We start from the raw sequence: 20,124 nt of genomic DNA on the forward strand, positions 1-20,124 counted from the left end.
AAGGTAAGGACGGAGACAAGGAACAGTTTTCGAGTTATCAGGTTACTTGGGGGGGGGGGGGGGGCAGGGGGGCCAATGGGACAAAAATCCAATCTAATATTTGCTGTTATCTTGTTAAAATGATGTTGCCATGGGCTTCTTATCGTTTTGCTAATGTGTTCAACATATCGATACTTCATTATTTTAACACGTATAATTGAAATTCTATGTCAAGGAGTCGACGTTTTGATTCGTTATATCGATTTTACACTAAAAATCGGTGGTTTTCCGGGATTCAAATTCGCTATCATCGATTTACGTAAGAGATAGTAATCCGTATGAGATCAGAAAAATCGTAACCCGGTAACTCGGAAACCGTTCCTACGCTCATCTTGAAATTTTTCTGTGAGCTTTAGGTCATTTTAAGCTTCCATTTCAAACTCCGTTCGGCGGCCTAATTGACTGCCCAAAAAACCGGTCATTTTTTGGAGAGCTTCATGGAATTAAAATTTAAGCACTCTTCAGCTCTGAGGGGTAGTTTTAGGCCACCAAAATTTACGATATGCCTGAAGTTGGTGGTATTAGTATTCGAGTACTTTAAACAACAATATCTGAGAAACCTTCAGGCATTTTAAGTATGAAGGACGTTTCTTTTCAAGAATAGAACGGAACTTTACACCGGTAATTTTCCTATGTCAGCCCCGATATACCTTTAAATCGACTTTAACTGGTGAAAAAAAAACCTCTTGAACCAATGCTGCATTGCATTGACTTAAGAGTGCAGTTTCTTGTCGCCGGATTTAAGAGTCTTGAATTCTTGTTTCAAGCGGATATTGCATTGATTCATGCGGATTTTGCATTGAAACAAGAGTCCAGACTCTTAAATCCGGCGACAAGAAACGGTGCAGTTTCTTGTCGCCGGATTGTCTTGAACCAAGATGTATTTTTCTTACCAGTTTTGTTTTCCAGCAGCTGAACAGAATCGTTTTCTTTTTGGCTTAGATGACTCTGTAGACACTCTACTTCTAGAATCTAAAGAATTTTTGCTATTGACTCTTCAAAAAAATTAAACTCGTTCCGGCAAACCGTGCTGGGAGAATGTTACGAACAATCGACGAAATCGCACGATGAGGCAACTTTGGAGGGGGAAAGGGGGCATTTTAAAAGTGGCGCGGTAAATTTTGTTATTTTTCTCGTAAAGAACTCTAAAGAATGTGCTACTTCAGAAAATTTCAAAGCCGTGGGAACAATTCAAAGGTAGAAAAAAGACACACCGTGCGGGGAGATTGTTAGGGAAAATCGCACGATGGGGCCACTTTGGAGGGAGAGAGGGGGCATTTTAAAAGTGGCGTGGTAAATTTTGTGATTTTTCTCGTAAAGTACACTAAATACTGTGCCATTTTAGAAAATTTCAAAGCCGTAGCAACATTAAAAAGGGGAGAAAAAAATTCGCGAAATGACGGAAAAACGCGACTTCGCACGCCACGCTCGCAACTTTAGGCTCTTTGAGGCGCCATTTAAAAATTTTTTTTCTTCATTTTCATTTTTTCCTCGTTATTTCCTCACCAAAAGGAACCATTTGCAGGGTTCCGCACTTTAAATTTCCGAAAAGTCGAAAATAAGGGCCACCCTAGTAGACACTTTGGGAGAGCAATACTTGCAAATACTGCCTGTAAATATTGTAGATTGAGAAAAGAAATCAGAATGCCAACAGACCACTTGGCCAATTTCTCTTAGCTCCAAAGAAAATTTCCGAGCTAGTGGGTGGGGGCTTTTGGATTAAAAGTCAAAAATAATTATGATGACTGAAGAAATACTGACCTGACTCATGGCATCAGGTTCTCTATCTGGGGGAAATTTACGATTTGCAACAAAGTTAATCCCATGATTCTGCAACAGATCTTGCAAATTGGAAATGTACTCGGTATATTTCTGACCATCCTCCGTGAGAGCAGCAACTTTTTTCCACTCTAAGGCATTGAACAGTTGTAAATAAACATACCTGTAAGAAGAGGAAAAATAATGAGAAATGGAAAATGTACTGAGCCATGAAACATTGTGAGTATAATCTCTGAGAGCTCTCAAAGCTGCTCTGAATGAATTACATAGAGTTGCCTGGATCATGTTGGAAGAGCCAACAGCAGTGACTCCAAGACAATGTAACCAAGACATGCCCTGTCTGACCGTAGCTTTTCATATGTGATAAGCAAATTTTTATGACAACATTAAAATTTACCATCTATCAAGATCAAGAAAGCAAACTGTATAGCGACAATACTATACACTTCACAAACTGTAGACTAAAAATTGACAAAAATATCAGTATAAATAGATGGGTTTGAGAAGCAACTGAGAGCTGCGTCAATGTATTGAAAATGCACTTACTTGAACTGCTTGTTCTCTCCTACAGTTCGGAAGAAGTACGGAGATTTTTCACGGCTGGCAAAACTGGCACCTTCGGCACTATAACTCACAACAACAGTTCGGTAGTGGACAGCAACACCTGCCAATGGTTCCAGGGTCTCTGAACAAGCAGGACCTAAAAATGAGAGAATCTAATTTAGTAATTACTTATTCTACCGATAATAATGATGAGTAGTATGTGCTATACAGCATACAACTAACAAGAGTCTCAAGTTTCAGTCGCCATTTCTTCATAAATATAAAATTGGGTATGAGATGTTGTACTCACAGTTAAATATAATATTACTACGCTTATCCGTACACACATTTTGATTTCGAATGTTTTTTTTTTTCGTGAGAATGTAAAATGCAAAATAAACTCGGTTCCTACTATGCAAGCAATGCAAAATGATTGAGGTTAGGTTGTTTATTTACTTGTTCCCGTATCCGGTTCCGGTGATTTCAGCGGTTTCCGGTCATTTCCTCCCGCCAAAAACTCCCGCCATAAACGCCCGCCAATTTTAAATTTGCGGGCATGTAACTACGGAGCGCAAAATGTAATGGAGGTTGTGGAAGCAGCATAGAAAGCATGTTTATCTCGTAAACTTTATCTAATAAGATAGATCGAGCTACACAGATATAATAAATACGCGAATACTGATATTACGACACGGATTAAGCGTACCTCCGTTTATTTAATTGCTGTAGCTGTATCCGTTTCCGGTGATTTCAGTGATTTCCGGTCATTTCCTCCCGCCAAAAACTCCCGCCATAAACGCCCGCCAATTTTAAATTTGCGGGGATGTAAATACGGAGCGCAAAACGTAATGGAGGTTGTGGAAGCATCGTAAAGAGAATGCTTATCTCGAAAACTTATCTAAAAGCGCGGATCATTCTGAACGGATATAATAAATACGCGAATATTACAAGTAGTATTACGATAAGGATTATTACTGCCGTGCTAAGGAAAAACGCCGTATGAACATTCGATAGTTGCCAAATTTCCCCGAATGAAACATGTATTTTTGAGGAAAGTTATGCATATTTTTCCTGAAATTTTCAGATATTTTAGATTAAATCGTGAACAAAATTGACTGAAAATTTTGAGGAGAAATATTCGCAATTTTTCAGTAAATTCCGTTTTTCTTGAAGGAAATATGACAACATATGATGGCTCATCCGGCGTTCTTCCTTAGCACGACAGTATAAGCGTCCTTTCGTTGATGATTAGATTCGTCCTAAAAATTGAAAAGGGGACGGGGGACGGGGGAGGGGGAAGCTGATATCTCTCAAAATACATATAACATGAAATTATTCAAAAATATGAAGTTGAAAGTCGAACGAAATTTGAAGGAAGACAACATTCTTCATATAACACGACCCCTAGGCAAATAACCAAGGAAACGAGAATCAGTCTTCATATTTTTTCTCGGACTAGCATGAAAATTAATTCAAATTTTCGGGGAAAACCAAATGGACCGAACTCACCATATGTGTGCGATGGTCAGAATAAGAATTCATTCAAACCTCAATACTGATAAATTTTTAATTTCGTCACTTGATCCTTTCTGCCATGTTTTTTGCCACTTAGCGAGAGGCATAGTTTCTAATGCCCTGTCCGTTTTTTCCGACCATTTCTTCAGCCTTGATGGAGCCACTATTTGCCATAAAGGGATCAAAAGCAACACCAACAACAGCCATGAAAATGGCTGTTATGATGGACAAATCCGACTGACTTGGAATGTGATCACTTAAGTGAATTTCGCTCTTATTATTCTTTATCCTCTCCTTCGTTATACTGTTCAGCAGAGCTCATTTTCCTTGGTGAAAATTCTGACCGGTACGCGGAGTGTCGGCAATTTTCCCTCTGTGCTAAAAAATACGCTTTGAATTTATAGTTCTGCAAGGGCGCGGATACTCCTCGCACGGGTAAATGACCGGATTTCTGCTCCAATGCGACTTTTCGCCAAACGAGTTGATTTAATAAGTGTTTTCCTCTTTTATTTTTTCTTTAGCTGAGTTTGATAATGCAAATACGCAAGAAAAACAAAGGGAGAAAAAATAGGCAAATCTTGATGACTAGCGGGCTGAATTAATTGAAGAGGAGCAGAAGGTGAATGAATAAAGAAGGAGAAAGAAAAAAAAAATCTAGTTCTATTTCATACACTCTCAGAAACTCCACGTCTCATATACACAACTTTAAGTCTATATCGACGGTGAAACTACCAAACCACGTATCTCGTTTGCGGTGTTTAAAAATCTACGCTCGCATTTTGTTTTTTTTTAAGTAGACCAGATCAATATCATTCCTTGAAATTTTCACAGAATTTTCTCCGCACGAAGAGGAAAAATCACAGAAATTTTCAAGACTGGTCGTTAAGTAGTTTTTCATTTAAAAAATAAAGTATGACAGGAAGTCTGCGACGTCGCAAACCGAGATACGTGGTTCGGTAGTTTCACCGACGATATATGATGCCTCAATAGACACGCACTTTTTTTTTCAAAATTTATAGTGTACATACATAGATTCCTTTCGCTTTTTTTTGGTAAAGTTTATACGGCAAAAAATGTTACTCTTAAATCCCAGTTGTCATCTCCTCTTGTTATTGTATTACGATGTTACTAATTTTACGGTGGATACAACAATTTTTTAGAAACAACATGGATATACTATACATTAAACTTTCTTTGCAGATAGGAACTTTTATTTATAAGCTAAAAAAATGAGAGTTACTAAATACAAAATGTAGTATAAATAGAGGCCACGACAAAAAGAAAGTCACATAAAATACCTTGCAATGGCAATGATTAGTAGTGTTTTGCAGAAAAAATTGAATATGCTGGTATATTTACAATGTCGCAAATCAAGACACATGTTTTTGTAGTTTCACCGTCCATAAGCCGAACTCCCGTCTACGATGTGGATACGTCATTCGAGTCAACACATAGACATAGCCAACATCATCGCGATTTATTATCTGACGTGTATTCCCCCCTGTGCGGAGAGGGTACGGAGTGGTGAAAGTGTGAAGATGTACAATCAATTTTATTAAATATTCATATCGATGGACTAACCGAGTATTCCAATAAGGCGATTGTATGTTTCATAACGCATGTATTCGATGAAGGCCCGCATCACATTATCGGTTTCACACTTTCCGTCTTGGATGGACACTCGCAACTCGTAACCATGAAGCAAAGACTCATTCCGATTGATGGCTGCCCGTGCCATATCTGCCGCTGAAAAAATAGTGTAGAGAAAATGATTATAAAATTAGCTAAAATTAAAGCTCATACAATTTTTTTGCGTCCACCCGGCGTTTTATCGTCATATCTGCCGCTGAAAAAATCGTATTGAAAAAATGAATATAAAATTAGCGAAAATTATGATGACGAAATAATGACGTGAGCCCTGGTATGCATACCTATATTCTTATGGATCTCACGGCTCATGTCTTAATGCACATAGTTCCCTTTGGCAGAAATACGTCCAATTATACTATGGTTGGTTGGTAGATACGTTTATTTGGTGCTTTTAACAATTGAGCCATTAATACCTTAGAGGAGAGATCAAAGTATGGTACAGAATTTAAAAATTTAAAAAGTAGGGGTCACAAAAAGGTAGTGCAAAGTTAAAAAGTTCAAACGATTTCTTCGCATATGCCCGGTGTTCCTTTTTTTTCTTTTTTTTTAAATTTTTAATCGTACTTCCTGTGTCTTCGTAATCCAATAACGAACCGCAAAATTTACTTTTTTCCTCTTGACCGAAACAACACTTAAAAGTGTATGATCAATTTTGATATGATGTCAGGGTAAAATAGACTCGCATTTATATTTAAAATCAAAACAAGTTTGGTAATTACCTGCCGACCTCATCGGTAGCTCATCGACAAGATTAGCACATGACTTCGTTTCAAAATAGCGTCATCAAAGTCTCTAGTGTCTGTGCATGCGTGAGTTCATCGCGGAGAGCTAAACTCTTTCTCACATAGCATAAAATGAAATTTGATGTTAGGCCATTCAACGGGCCATTTCTTAGCTGGTTGTGTTCACAACTTTTCAACAATCATACCCAACTGATGCTCGTCCAATTTAAATCGAAAGCATAATGTTTGGAAATTGGGAACGTTAAAAAAATGTTGGAAATTAGGGAAAAAGTGGAAAATTGGGGCAGGTTTGAACATTTTAATCAATGTAAACGAGGTTTGACAATGTGAACGAGCTAGATTATGGTTCAGAAGATACGGTATACGGTCGAATGGTTAAAGAGACCAAAGAAAAGCGAGAGGGAACAATAGCTTTACGGTCATGTTATCATCGTGCTTGGTGATACAAATGTTGGAAATTTTTTGACACGTCACACTTCAGAGAAAGCCCCAAAAAATCACGCTCAAATTTCAATGAGCAATGACGATAAAGAAGAAAATGTAATATCGACTGTGAGACTACCAGACCATGTATCTCGTTTGCGGCGTTTGAAAATCTCCGATCCTCTTTTAGTTTTTTGAAGGAAAACAAATCAATATCATTCATTGAAGTTTTCACAGAGAATTCTTCGCGCACTGAGGTTAAGTCGCGGAAGTTTTCAAGAATTGACGTTGAGTAGTTTTCCATTCAAAAAATAAAGTATGACAGGAAGTCTGGAACGTCGCAAACCGAGATACGTGGTCTGGTAGTTTCACCATCGAATGGTACGAGAGCACAGTTTCTGTCCAAAATTTTGCGCGCAGTCAGAAAAAAAATCAGTGAAATTTTCAGCTAGAAACGCTCAACGGTTTTCTAGAGTAATACAACTCATCAGTGAAAATTCTATTGAAATGCAGATGCGTTCTTTCGTCTGGGAAATGACGCACAGCTATGTAAGCTATACTCACTTTCATGCTGCCGTTAATCAATAGAACCTGGCTATGAATGCGTCAATTTCCAGGTGCGATAAAGAGGACAGTAATTATAGGGCAAAATTCAATTCATGAAAGTGACTGCCATCAAGAAAAGTGACCATGAACATCCCATTTGACGGAATTGAGCTCTCAACGACTCACGATAACAGCGCACGCATCAATAATTGCTAAAGGCTTTCAGAGTGAGATGCAAATTGTGTACTTTTTGCCACTCCCGTCATTAAAAACTGGAAAATCTTGTTGATTTTCCTTTTCCGTAATGAAATATACTAGATAAACGAACCAGGGTCAATTAGTGTTATTTCTTTTTCCCTCGGGATCTTGAGTTTGAATCAATATAAAATATCGACTACCATCTATTTTTGGATGGTGCCTTTTGAACTACCCCCTCTCCTCTCAAGTGTTGTCAGATGGCTTTCATCAGCATCGCTATTCGAAAAAAATTAGAAATGGATCAGGAAGAATATGTTTGTCTAAAATGTGCAAGATTCTTTACTTGAACTTATGCCACTAAACTAAAGTTAGTAGCTCGTACTCTTTCAAAAGTTTTTAAGTTAAATTCAGCCGCAATTTTTGTCGTATATATACTGCTTCATTAGGAGAACACGAAAAATTTACGCGTGCAATTAAACCAGTTTTTTGGGAGGTTATTTATTAAATATGGTCAAACACCTACAGCCCCTGATCTGCTACTTCCTTAGATTGAAAAAATTTGGTGTTTTTAACAAGAAAACGATAAATATTAACCGAGAATTCCTAGAATATTAACCAGGGAGGGGAAAAGACTGCAAGTGTACTTGCAGCCTTTTCCAAAGTCAGCACTTTTTATACAACGGGAAAGGGCATGAGTTGGACATTTTAAAGCGAAGATCAGAGAGGACACCCGGGGGGGGGGGAGGGGCACTCGGGGCACCTCATTATTATTATTACAAACTCATTTTTTTTCGTCAAAACTAAAGAAAAAAGTCAAACCTTCTTTAGTTTCTACTCTTGCAATGATGACTTATGACATTAATTAATCCGTGATCCGTTATTGGTGCATATACGTAAATAAAAGTCGCAAGAATAAGGGGCGAGGATTCTACGGCGAGATAATCGAAACAGACCTTTCCTCTACGTAAATTCTATTTCTTCCAGCAGTTATGGTATTTCTAATGGTTAATTTCTTTTACTGAGAAAAAAAAGCCACCATTGCTCATTAGCTCTTCTTTTGTGCTACTTACGTCAAACATACATTGATACGTGATTCATTCAAAGAACATTCATAAGTTTTGCTCGTTTGCGCTATGAGGCCCTTTAAAAAAACGAAGTGGCTATTCGTCGGTACGGTACCGACGGATAAATGGCTATTCGTCGGTACCGTACCGATGAATAAATGGCTATTCGTCGGTACCGTACCGATGAATAAATAGCTATTCGTCGGTACCGTACTTTGATTTTAGTACGTAAATTATATTAAAGATATGATTTCTTAATGATATTTTGGTGGAAGTTAAGAGCTAAAAATTGGGTGAAAGATGGAAAAAAAAAACCCAACACGAGTTGTAAAGAAATATTCTCCAAATTTAATTTATGTATTTAATACTCTCACATAATACTGAAATGTACTACTCTGTCAAATAAATAATCATTATACTGAAATGTACTTCACTGTCAAATGAATCATCATAATACTGAAATGTACTACTCTGTCAAAAGAATCATCAAGAACGCTTCTTTTTTCGGGTGGTGGGGCCTTTAGTTTCATTTGCAGGTGCTTTCTTTCGTTTTCGTTTTTCGGGGGGATTTTCCACAGATTGTCGGTCGGCAACGGTGCGAATAAAGGAACAAAGTTGTCTTGCTGGCAGTTTAGGTCGCCCTCGTGAAATGACTTTACTCTTAAATTTTAGCTTCGTGAAGCTCTCTGCACTGACATTTTCGTCAGATGGAGCAGCAACGTAAACTTTCTCTTCATTTGTTGCATATTTTTCGCGAATGCCACTTCAATTGCACTGATTTAGTTGATGAATGCCACTGTTATGAATTTCTTGAACTGTTTGTTTTTCTAACTGCCAAAACTTCAGGTCCACCAACTCGCGGAAACGAATTCACCTGTCGCCGATGCGGTACCGACGAATAGCCATTTATTCATCGGTACGGTACCGACGAATAGCCATTTATTCATCGGTACGGTACCGACGAATAGCCATTTATTCATCGGTACGGTACCGACGAATAGCCATTTATCCGTCGGTACCGTACCGACGAATAGCCTCATCCTTAAAAAAATGGTAGGAGCTTTAAAGGTGGAAAAACATAACCCATCCCCTTTTAAATTAGCTTTCCTCCATTACTTACATTTTCCTTTTTCATTTTCCATTACATTAAAAAGAAAAGCCTCCGTGCTTATTATCAACCTCTTTATGCACCCAATGCTAGCATCAAACGTCAATTGATCGGTGATTCATTTTAGAGTGCATACGCGAGTGAACGTTACAACAAAAGTGACACGGGTGAGAGTTTTTGAGGCAGATTCAGCTTCTGACATTGTTAACACTTATTTTTACTGTCTCCAACTTGCAAACACAAATACCACGATGCTATCTGCTATCAGACTGAATTTTTACTGGAAGACAGTCGGGAGTTTCTGACCGAAAAACTTACTGAATTCCTCTCTGATTAGGCGCAAAAAAATAACAGCAAGATTTCAAGGGGATATTGCACACTATCATACTTCTAAAAATTTGGACTGTTCGAGTCGATCATGCAACTTTCAGTGTGGAGTTACGGTCTTTCGTTCAGGAAATGACGATTTGACGGTCAACGAAGCCTTAAGTTTCATCATCACGTTTGAGTCAAAGCGATATGTTGGTGATAATACATGGATGCGATTAAACGTGCTCAGCTGATATTTATGTTGCCTATGTAAAACATGAAGGCGCCGCACCATCCCTTGCTTAAGTGTACCTTCAATATTAATGTTTTTCAGTCAAGTTTTTTCTTTTAGACGTTTTTTTTTTTTTGGGGGGGGGGGTGGATCCCTCCCTTCACGGCCCCTCAGTGATTCCGTTCATGTCGATATCAGTGTACCTAACAGTATATTGTGATGATATTAATTTATTATGATGCATACTACTTACCGACAAAAATGCCCCTGCCATTGTACGTTGTGCTACCGAGGGGGAATATGCCTCCAATGTAAATCACGTTCTTATTATCTAGGTGTATCCATGTTTTCCAAGTGTTTCTGTTAGCCTTCATCCAGGTACAAGCAATCTCCGAGATGTTTTTAGGGCTCTGAGCTGTGTGGTAACTGTTCAGTATATCATGATATCCATTTGGACTCAACTCGAACCGCTTCACCGCCTGTAATCAAATAGGTGAGTTACAGTGCTTACGTCAAGGAGATGATCTGAATAATACATTAACGTTTGAATAAGACGGTCGAGAAGGGATCGGACGTATAGGATTCGTATGGCAGGACGTTTTTTCCCTGAGCTTAAAGTCATATGAAAGCCGTCCAAAAAATAGCTCATTTCAATTCTATTTGAAAAATCTCCCAGAGTTTGTTGACTCACTCAAAAGCTACCACCTGATGATGCTAATTCATAAATCTATGTGAGTATTTTACATTCCGATCTTATTTACGACCCAGATTTTATTTGAGGAGTAAATATGATTCTTCATCTTATTATACCTAAGATGCTTATCGTTATTTAAATATTTCATTTCAAACGGCATGTTACAATGCTCTGTCTGACTCCTATACTTTGCGTAACTCTCACGTCCGCTTGATGATGGTTGATCATTTATTGCTTGAATTTTGAAATCTTCAATATCTTGACGATCCTGCAATGTAGAGAAACCGCGATGTATCTGGTCAAATCTCTGTGTAACTGGTCAAATCGCCATTTGACCCTCGGTGTGCTGGCTTAAAATTGACGAGTTGGAGGAGGTTGTGGAGAGAAAAACGATGAAATTTTGAAAATAATTTATTTGTTCAAAAGGAAAAATACCTACATAAAAAAACTTAGAAAAATGTGTGCTCTAATTCTACGCAAAATGTCTCGTGTGACTCTGAGTGCCACGGTGCACACAGGTGGAATAATAAATAAAAAATCAATTTTCAATTTGTTGCACTCACACGTTTTCAGTTTTGATTTTAGTTTTCTGTCTTTTTGGCCTGGAGCGGCGCGGCGCAGAGAGGAATGATGGCGAGGACTTGAGATGAAAAGGAGAAGCTCTCTTCGGCGGGGCGCGGTCGGCATGTATCACATATTAGCGCCTACAAGACTGCATGAATACTTCACGCATTGCGTCAAACACAGTGCGGTCAGCAGCGACCGTTCGCAGCTCAATATGCGCGAATTCAATCGATCTGCACTGTACTTGCGGCCATCACAGTCTTCATCTGAGTTGAGCATATAACTCATTTAAATTATTTCTGAATGGAACGCGAACTTCCTTGTTATTCTGCCGTTACTATATAAAGCGTCTTAAGAATTAATGGACGTTGCTATTTAAGTTCCTCAAATAAAATATGGAATTTCCACAAACAAAAATTGTAAAATTAATAATTCGAATTTTTCGAAAAGTTATCCCATAACTTATTTATACCTGAAAATTTTGAGGAAAGATATGCATAGCTTTCCTCAAAGGTAAATCTTTTATCGGAAGAAATTTGACACCGCTTGAATGTTCTCGCTGAGTCTTTTCTTAGCGCGGGAAATATATATTATCTAAATTAGCGGCACCTCCCCTTCTATTTCAGTTGTGTCAGCTTATGAGTTAAACATGCGTCATGCGGGGGGGCAATCGAAAAAAGATAGTTAATACTTTTAGCTGTTTACAGAGGCGGTTCCAGCAGTTTGGCAACACCGGATTTCCTCCATTTAAACCTATGTTAAATAATTGATTATTTAACATAGGTTTAAATGGAGGAAAACAATGTTGCCAATTTGCTGGATCCGCCAATGGCTGTTTACAAAAAATACGTTTTAAAAATCGATAGCCAGGATGACGAATTTATTTTTAGTTCCAAGAGGACAGTTATCAATACTTTGACTTACGCGAAAACTTTAGTCATTATTTGAGATGAGGAGTGAGTAAACGCCTAACGGTTCCATACGACAACTGATTTTCAAAGAGTAAAAATCCTCCGGTAACAGATTTCATACGCTGGAGCATCGATAAAAACTGGTCGAATTGATATTGAACTTGTATTTTTGTGCTATAAAGTTGGTACCTTTGTCGTAACCTTGTAGACCTTTTGGTGTTCGGCCGACTAAAAAAACACGGTATCTCATTTTTTATCTTGAACCGTTCGGCTGTTTAGCTCAATAAAAACTTGTTGCGGAAATAGCGGAGGCTTCCGTAGCACAGCTCAAGCGTGTGAAATAAATAAACGATTATACATACTAGGTGATCGTAAAAATATCTCACAACTAGAATATAAAACACCTAGTGGACATACACACGCCAACTAACCGCCTCTCACTAAATTTGTTGCTTCGTATATTCTAAAAGTTCACTCGAATCCAATTTTCCGCCCTTTTTAATTTTTTCATTTTATATTCTGATGGAGTCTCGCTGAATCTGGCAGCCCCTGATTTTTCTGGTCCGAATAGGAAGAGGTAGAGAGAAAAAAAAGATAAAGAGGAATACAAGGAAAATATAGAAAGAAAGAGAAGAGGAAAGAGAAATTATTCCATCTCTTCTTTTCTTCTTCCTATTCTACTCTGTATTTTGTAAACACCCTCATGTTAATTTTATTCAGCGGTGTAGGTACCACATTTTACATTAAGGAACCATTATTTCTGGCTCATCCATTAAAGCACATATCTGCATAGGGAAACCAATGACATAGATGCTGTTTTTCAAATGATTCAGAAATTGTGGTTTCTTATTGCAAAATGAAGTCCAAATGACCTTAAAGGTTGAGACACCATGTAAAGATTACCGAGTACTACCATTCTTCTCTAAGCCGCAAAAACTCGAGCCGTGGATGTCTGGGGTCCTACACTACACTTACAGATTCTAAATTGTATAGTTTTTTAATGTAGCTACGAGTCTCAGAAGATCTCTTCGACCATGTCCCCATGTCGACGTATTGGAACTAACACTTCAAGTTCTCCAAAATGATCTCATTAATATGCTAAAATTCGAAATAAAACATAGCCGTGACGCTGATTAGCAGAGCTAAAACCTCTCTCAAGATTCACATTTTTAATTTATAACACCGCTAGCATTACTTGCGTACTATAAAAGGAGGACGAATAATTTATCGTGGTGTGTGGCTATACCAGGAGTAAATTTTTCGGGATCATATTATTATGATTTATGGTGACGTGCATAATTATATTTCGGCTTCACATATGCCAAGTTTGGAGGGAATTTCGTCATGATTCTTCTTCTTCTCGTCTCTCCTTTTCCTTCTCCTTCCTCTTCCTCTCCTTCTCCCTCTCCTTCTATTTTTTCTTTTTCATATTTCCAATTTTTCTTATCTTTCTTAACTTTTTTCTTTTTCTTACTTTTCTCCTTCATTTTCTTCTTTTCAACCTTTTTCTTCTTGATACAATTTTCTTTTTGTTCATATTCGTTCTGTTTCTTTCTTTCACCTTCCTCCTCCTCTTAGTGGGTAGACAATTAGTTTGCGTCACGTCGCATCGTAGAGATGAGTATCCTTCATAGCCCAACGAAGGTATTTTTAAACGATTTCCTTCCACAGCAACATAGCCGCCTCCTCTTATATCAGATACATTCAATGAATGCCTGAAATCGAAAAATGCGTGTATATCCATTGCAACGTCTCAAAATCTCCAGTCATGTTTTCTTTTGATTAAAACTAATCTAAGCACCTCGTTGAAATTTTCTGTAAGTATTCTTAAATTGTTGAAGAGAATTCGTAACAAATCTCAAGGCAAACTGTTGCTCAGATCTTTTTTCAAAAGCTAACGAAGCGGGAATTTGCAGAGTTTCAACCAGAGATACGCATTTTTCGGCTCCAGTCATTGATAAAAGGGCCTTAAAGTTAGCATCAATGGACACAGCGTCTCGCATTTTGCAATACTGCCGTGCTACGAAAGAACGCCGTATGAACCCTCAGGCGTTGCCAAATTTCCTTGGACAAATCACGAATTTTCGATAAATTTGTGAATATTTCTCCTCCGATTTTCCACAGGATTTTGCTCGTAATTTGATATTAAAAGTCTGAAAATTGCAAGGAAAAATATTCATAGCTTTCTTTAAAAATGTATATTTTCTGAGAGGAAATTTGGCAACATTCGAATGCTCATACGGCGTTTATACCTAGCACGGCAGTATACCTCACGAGGTCGGCGACTTCAAAACTGGACGATTCGTGTGCCACACGGGATGCGGAGGGAAATTTCGAGAGGCGTGAATCTTAATCAGCTTCGTTTGACTGCGAAAGTGACACATTTTCTGAAGAGCGATTTGATACTGGTAGCCAGCTACAGCATGAACTTGAATGCAATTTGCACATTTACATCAGCTTGCAGCTCCTGGAGCAACCATCAACGCCGAATCGATGGGGACGGGGGCGAGGGGGGCGGGGAGGGGGCAAGAAAGCTTCCCATGCAATCAATATCCTGTCAAAATTGACCAAAAACTGGTAGTGCTGCTAATGACTCCGTTTATATTTTGTATACATAAATAAATCGCGTCTTCGACGGGTTATTCAGAGCACAGTGGGCTGGTTTTATCTGCTTCAAATAGCGGATGAACATTAACTTGAATCGGTGGCGACGCGTGAATGATCGATTATCGATTTTTTCCCATTTGTAGGTCCGGTAAGGAATCGATTATTAAGGTGTTCGTTGCGAACACCTTGGGTATAGATCCTTTTCCATTGATTTAAATGGCAGATCAATCGATGTATCGCAAAGCACGCCACGCCACTGACTTGAATCTGAAAGTGTGTCACAGCGAGATATTTCCTCGTTTTTCCTTTTTCAAGTCAAAATTTCCGCGATTGAAGAGAGGAAAATATATTGACGTCTGGAAGTAGGTGGTAAAATTTTGATATGGGTGTATTTTGGAACTAAGCTCTGACTATTAAGGACATTTAAACCCCTATGTTTGAAAAAAAGGATTTTTTGGGAGGAAAAATTAGAGAAAAATAGTACATTAGTATGCATAATTAATATTAATTATGCTAATATTAATTATACATACCCAAAATATGGAGTGGTGGCGAATGGTTATTTTCAGAGAGACATGATCCTGGTCGTAAAAGGTGTGAAAATTGTAGATATTATTTCCCTCTCAGTGCAGTCGCTTGGCAAGACTACTGTAATACGTAAGCGTTTTTTAACGCACGTTGATCAGCGACTGAAAATCATGGTACCTCAAACGTGGCATAAAAAACCATTCCTGAAATCATTTTACGGAAACCCTTGATTTCCGAGTAAAAGTATAGGGGTAACATGACACATAGGCACTTGTCATGCATATTGGACCGTTGTTGACAGGATTTGCTTTGACATTTGAATTCTGACGGCTTTATCCATACTTTTTGTAAGGACGTCAACATGAATCGCGTGTATGAATTTACGGAGTACATGTATCAAAATGTATCATAATGTATATTCACGCCGCACGACAAAGAGAGTAAAAGTTTTAAACAAAGTAAATGGTTATACCGATAGCTTAGGGGAAAAAATGCGTATCTGAGGGCGCAACTTGGAGAATCTCCGCCCAAGTTTTAATTTTTGAAAAAAAAAAATGTTTTTTTTTGTTAAAATTTGGTCTGTCATATGTGAAAACAACTTTAAAAAAATAAATAAAGTGTAATCGGAGATTTTAAAGGTATTGCGACACGCATTTTGTGGGTTTAGCCACCTGCACACTCCAAACGCCAGTTCTACTGCTACAGCTGCTGCTGCTGGAATCTCCTAAACAAACGGTATCTATTGTATACCTAGACTACAAGGTATGGTGGCTCAACTTTAAATGCGTGCCTGTGACGCCTTGTGTACAATCCCTGTTTGTCCTTTGAGGGAAAGGAAACTTTCCATTTCAATATCACTTCATTTCCAGGTCGTTTTTCTCTGAAAGTTTAAATTCTGTACGATGAATCAGTTAAAACTAAACTTCTTGGAGTGAAATTTTCCTGCGACTATTTTAAAACATGTTCTTGATTGATTATTTTTCTTTTAAAAGTAGTTATAATATTTCTGTTTGATATTAAAGTAAAGAGATTATTCATGTTTTCAACATCATGCTATATCCGACTGCTCTTTTCATTACTTTTCATTTTCGCCCAAAAGGAGGGGGAGGGGATGATGGCTCATCCTATCATCATTTTCAAAGGGGTCTAAAGGTTGCTGTCAGGCACTTGATCGAAAAAAGTACCTGACGCACTCATGGACGGCCATTCGGTGTATTGCGAGCGCGATTACATTTTTTATCATGAACTTGACTTTGTTTTCGGAGAAGGAAAGTGCATGTCACACGCCATCAATGTTCAAGCATCAACTAGTTAAAGGAATGGAGATTCCGATGGTTGCTTCGGAAAGTTTACATGCGTGCACATGCATGCTCCCCAGACAAGCTAGAACTTCGCAGTTAGAGAAGTACGCAACCACGGTGCGCGTTCGACCTCGCTCCAAATACTAATTGATGAAAAAATCAAGTTTTACTTACCTATTACCATTATGTTCAGAATGCGGACAGATTCAAGCTAATTTCTCGATAATATTCATAAATTTTACTCTATAAATAGATCATCTCTATCTTCGCCTCAATAATCCTAGACGATAACTGGACGGGAGGCATTATGATATGTTCGATCGAAAACGAAAGAATCCCAACTCCTGGAGGAATTTACGCTTTAATAGTTCGCCCTTTTTGAGTAAATTTTTTGAAAAATGTTGCCTGGTGGATTGTCGCAAAGGTAAATAATCATCCACGTGGACAGCAACCCCCCCCCCCTCCCGGCGATGAGTGGGTAAATACCGAAATACCCTCCCTGCCCCCACTATCCCTTCATCTGGTCCTGAGCTTGTTCCTAAATTCCCTTTAAAAGACATAATTGAAACCCGGGAAAAAATTCATAAGAGTAGGCATCTGCTTTCTTCCAATGGCCCACTAGACAAGGTACGAAGTTAAGCATTCTGGTACATGTTTCGTAACCAAAATTTTACGTAAAGCTCGACTCTAGCAACGAAAACTCCTGAAATTAACTCCTAACCAAGATATTTAATGTTTCTTAATCGTGAATCCAAACCTCCCGCTCATGAAAACTCAATGGTCTATGTTAATCAAATCGCACACTAATGCATGACATGTGGCAGTCTCTGCGATACGAAAATATGACAACCTCAATCTTGACGCTTTGGCTCAGCTATAGCAAAATGGTCAAACTCTCTACTCTGAACAAAAAAGGGGTGGGAAATGAACAGTGATTTAATTGAGAAGCCTGCCAAAACCGTAGTAGTGGCGATTTGACTCACGTTGAGTATTGTGTTTCTTGTGACCGGGTTATTCGCGCAAATTTCCCGAAACCAATGTAAAATTAAAACGTTAATATCTTAGTTACGAGTTGATTTCAGTAATTTTCAATGTAAGAATCGTGTTCTACGTGAAATTTTGATTAAGAAACACGTATCAGAATGCATAAATGCGTACCGTGTCTAGTGGTCCATTGCATATCTTCCCCATCGTATGAATTCCTCGAAGTTTCGTTCAATAATGATGATTTCATGATGATATCAATCCTTCAAACTCACAAAATGTGACAGAAGTAGGAAGTAGGGATCAAAATTTTCTCGGAAAAGTAAAGTGTCGATTACGAAAAATGAAAAGTTCTTAGAAGCGTTCCCAATGGCTCTTCGCTATTTGTGGGTGATTGTCGTGTATATGTGCGCGCGTGTGTTCATGTGTCAAAGTTTTCCGAGAAAATAGGTTTTAGTCGGGAATTTCCCCGGAAAAGTTATCTCTTGGATCCCTAGACAGGAAGTCTCCAACATCGCAAACCGAGGTGCGTAGTTTCATAATTTCACTATCAACTCGAATTTCGAGGCGCGTGCAGATGCTTTTTAGTGTAGATATTATATAATTATGGTTGTTTTCTCCTCTTAGATCCTTACCTCGTAAACCGGTTCGGCTACTTTTTGGAGCTGAGGCCAGGCTAGTTTAGCGAGCCTCTGCATCTCGTATTTGCATCCGATGCCGGTGTTATCCATCGAGTTGCAAGGCGGAAAAGTGACGGGGGTGAAGCGAGCGATGTCCGGGATGACGTCACTGGGAGTCCAGCCAACAACAACAACAGACTTGACGATGGGGCTCATTGATTCGTATTTCGCTACCATTCGAGAGACGATTTGACCGAGATTCGGGCCGACCCACACCACTTGAGCGTACAAACCTAGTTTCTCTATGTCGTTGATCACAAATCCAGTCTCCTCTGCCAAACAAATGAAAAAATTTAATTATCGATGCGATGAAAATTATGCTTGAAGTTCTAAAAGTTCAACAACGCGTCACGCTTGCTCTAGAATGGATCAGTTGCTACAAATACATGCACAGAATTTTGTTCCGGCCATTGATTCCCACCGCTTGGCAGACGTTGAGTTCAGCGTTGACTGGGATGTCACCTTATAGTGCCTTATACACGTCACGGTAGCAGGGGCCGAATTTCGTCGGCTCTTTCACATGAAGTGCAACATCCATCGACGAGTTCAAACCGCACCACCGGCCAATCAAAAGTTCTGAGCCGGACTTAAGTGCAGTCGAGACTTGTCCTAAGTATATTTAATTGCGGTGGAAGGACCAATAAAATTCGGCCCCTGGACCTATTTTCATCACCAGAATCATTATTTTTCGGTAGGAAAAAATCTACTGGGCACGCAGATATACTGATCTATTAGAAAAACACACATTTATTTCCGCTTCTTCAACTTTGGTAGAGCTGACATTAGAATGTGTGCCCTGGTAAAAATTGGCGATAAGAGCTGCGTTTCAAAATACCATAGGAATTCTTATAGCCGGCTAAAGAAGGATACAGAAAATCATATAGCTGGCTGTAGAATGCGGAGAAAATTATACGCCCGGGCTATACGAAGCGATAAAAAATTATGCAGCCGGGCTATAGTTCCTATCGCCGGGCTTTACACTTTATCGCCTGGCTGTTGCTTTTTCGCCATCGATTATAAAAGGCTATAAGAAATTGTGTAAAAATTCGTGTGCTTTGGAAATCATTAAGTTTGATACGGAATTACCTTAATATTTACAAAACACACATTATATTTTCCTTTAATACATATTTTTTTTCATCAATTAAAATGAGAATAATCCATACAGGATGTGCTAACATTTCAAAATCATGAGTTGAATAACGCTGACTCCGCCAGATTAAATATTAGAGCCTAACACAAAGCGGAGCGGCGACGCACTCACTGAGAAAAAACTATGGTTTATAAACCTATTAGAGGTAAATATGGAACACCTATAATAGTCGTAAATAAACTAATGATTCTCGGTCTGTGAACCATACTAAGGTCTCTGTACCTAATTAAGGTACCCCGTACCATAACTAAGGTATATGTGCTATTATTATATGTAGAGGTACTACTATTAGTGGTGTTCCATATTTACCTCTAATAGGTTTATAAGCCATAGTTTTTTCTCAGTGTGGCGCCTACAAACCTAACAGGGATACTTCACGCATTGAGCAACTCGTGAAGTATCCCTGTCAGGTTTGTAGGCGCCAATGCGCGTTTTGCGCCGGCTGCCGCTGCCCGCCTGATGCGCAGCAGCGTGCCACGGCGCTTGAAGCAACTATTTCACACCAGAGGTATTGCACAGTATCATACGGAAGTGAAGGCGCTCTAATATATTT

The 20,124-nt window shown here is 38.7% G+C and overlaps 1 protein-coding gene across 7 annotated transcripts in view; it reads right to left on the minus strand.

Moving 5' to 3' along the window:
- Positions 1–20,124, minus strand: part of LOC109037407 (uncharacterized) — a 113,247-nt gene that overhangs the window by 16,537 nt on the left and 76,586 nt on the right. For all 7 annotated transcript variants that reach the window (XM_072300557.1, XM_072300558.1, XM_072300556.1 and 4 more), the window contains 5 exons: positions 18,374–18,690; positions 10,403–10,628; positions 5,458–5,622; positions 2,365–2,518; positions 1,801–1,981 (listed from right to left, as the gene is read on the minus strand). In XM_072300557.1, coding sequence (XP_072156658.1) covers positions 1,801–1,981; positions 2,365–2,518; positions 5,458–5,622; positions 10,403–10,628; positions 18,374–18,690 — 1,043 coding nt within the window. The remainder of the gene's footprint in view (positions 1–1,800; positions 1,982–2,364; positions 2,519–5,457; positions 5,623–10,402; positions 10,629–18,373; positions 18,691–20,124) is intronic.

The sequence above is a fragment of the Bemisia tabaci genome, chromosome 5 (genome assembly GCF_918797505.1).
Source record: "Bemisia tabaci chromosome 5, PGI_BMITA_v3".
Taxonomy (NCBI): Eukaryota; Metazoa; Arthropoda; class Insecta; order Hemiptera; family Aleyrodidae; genus Bemisia; species Bemisia tabaci.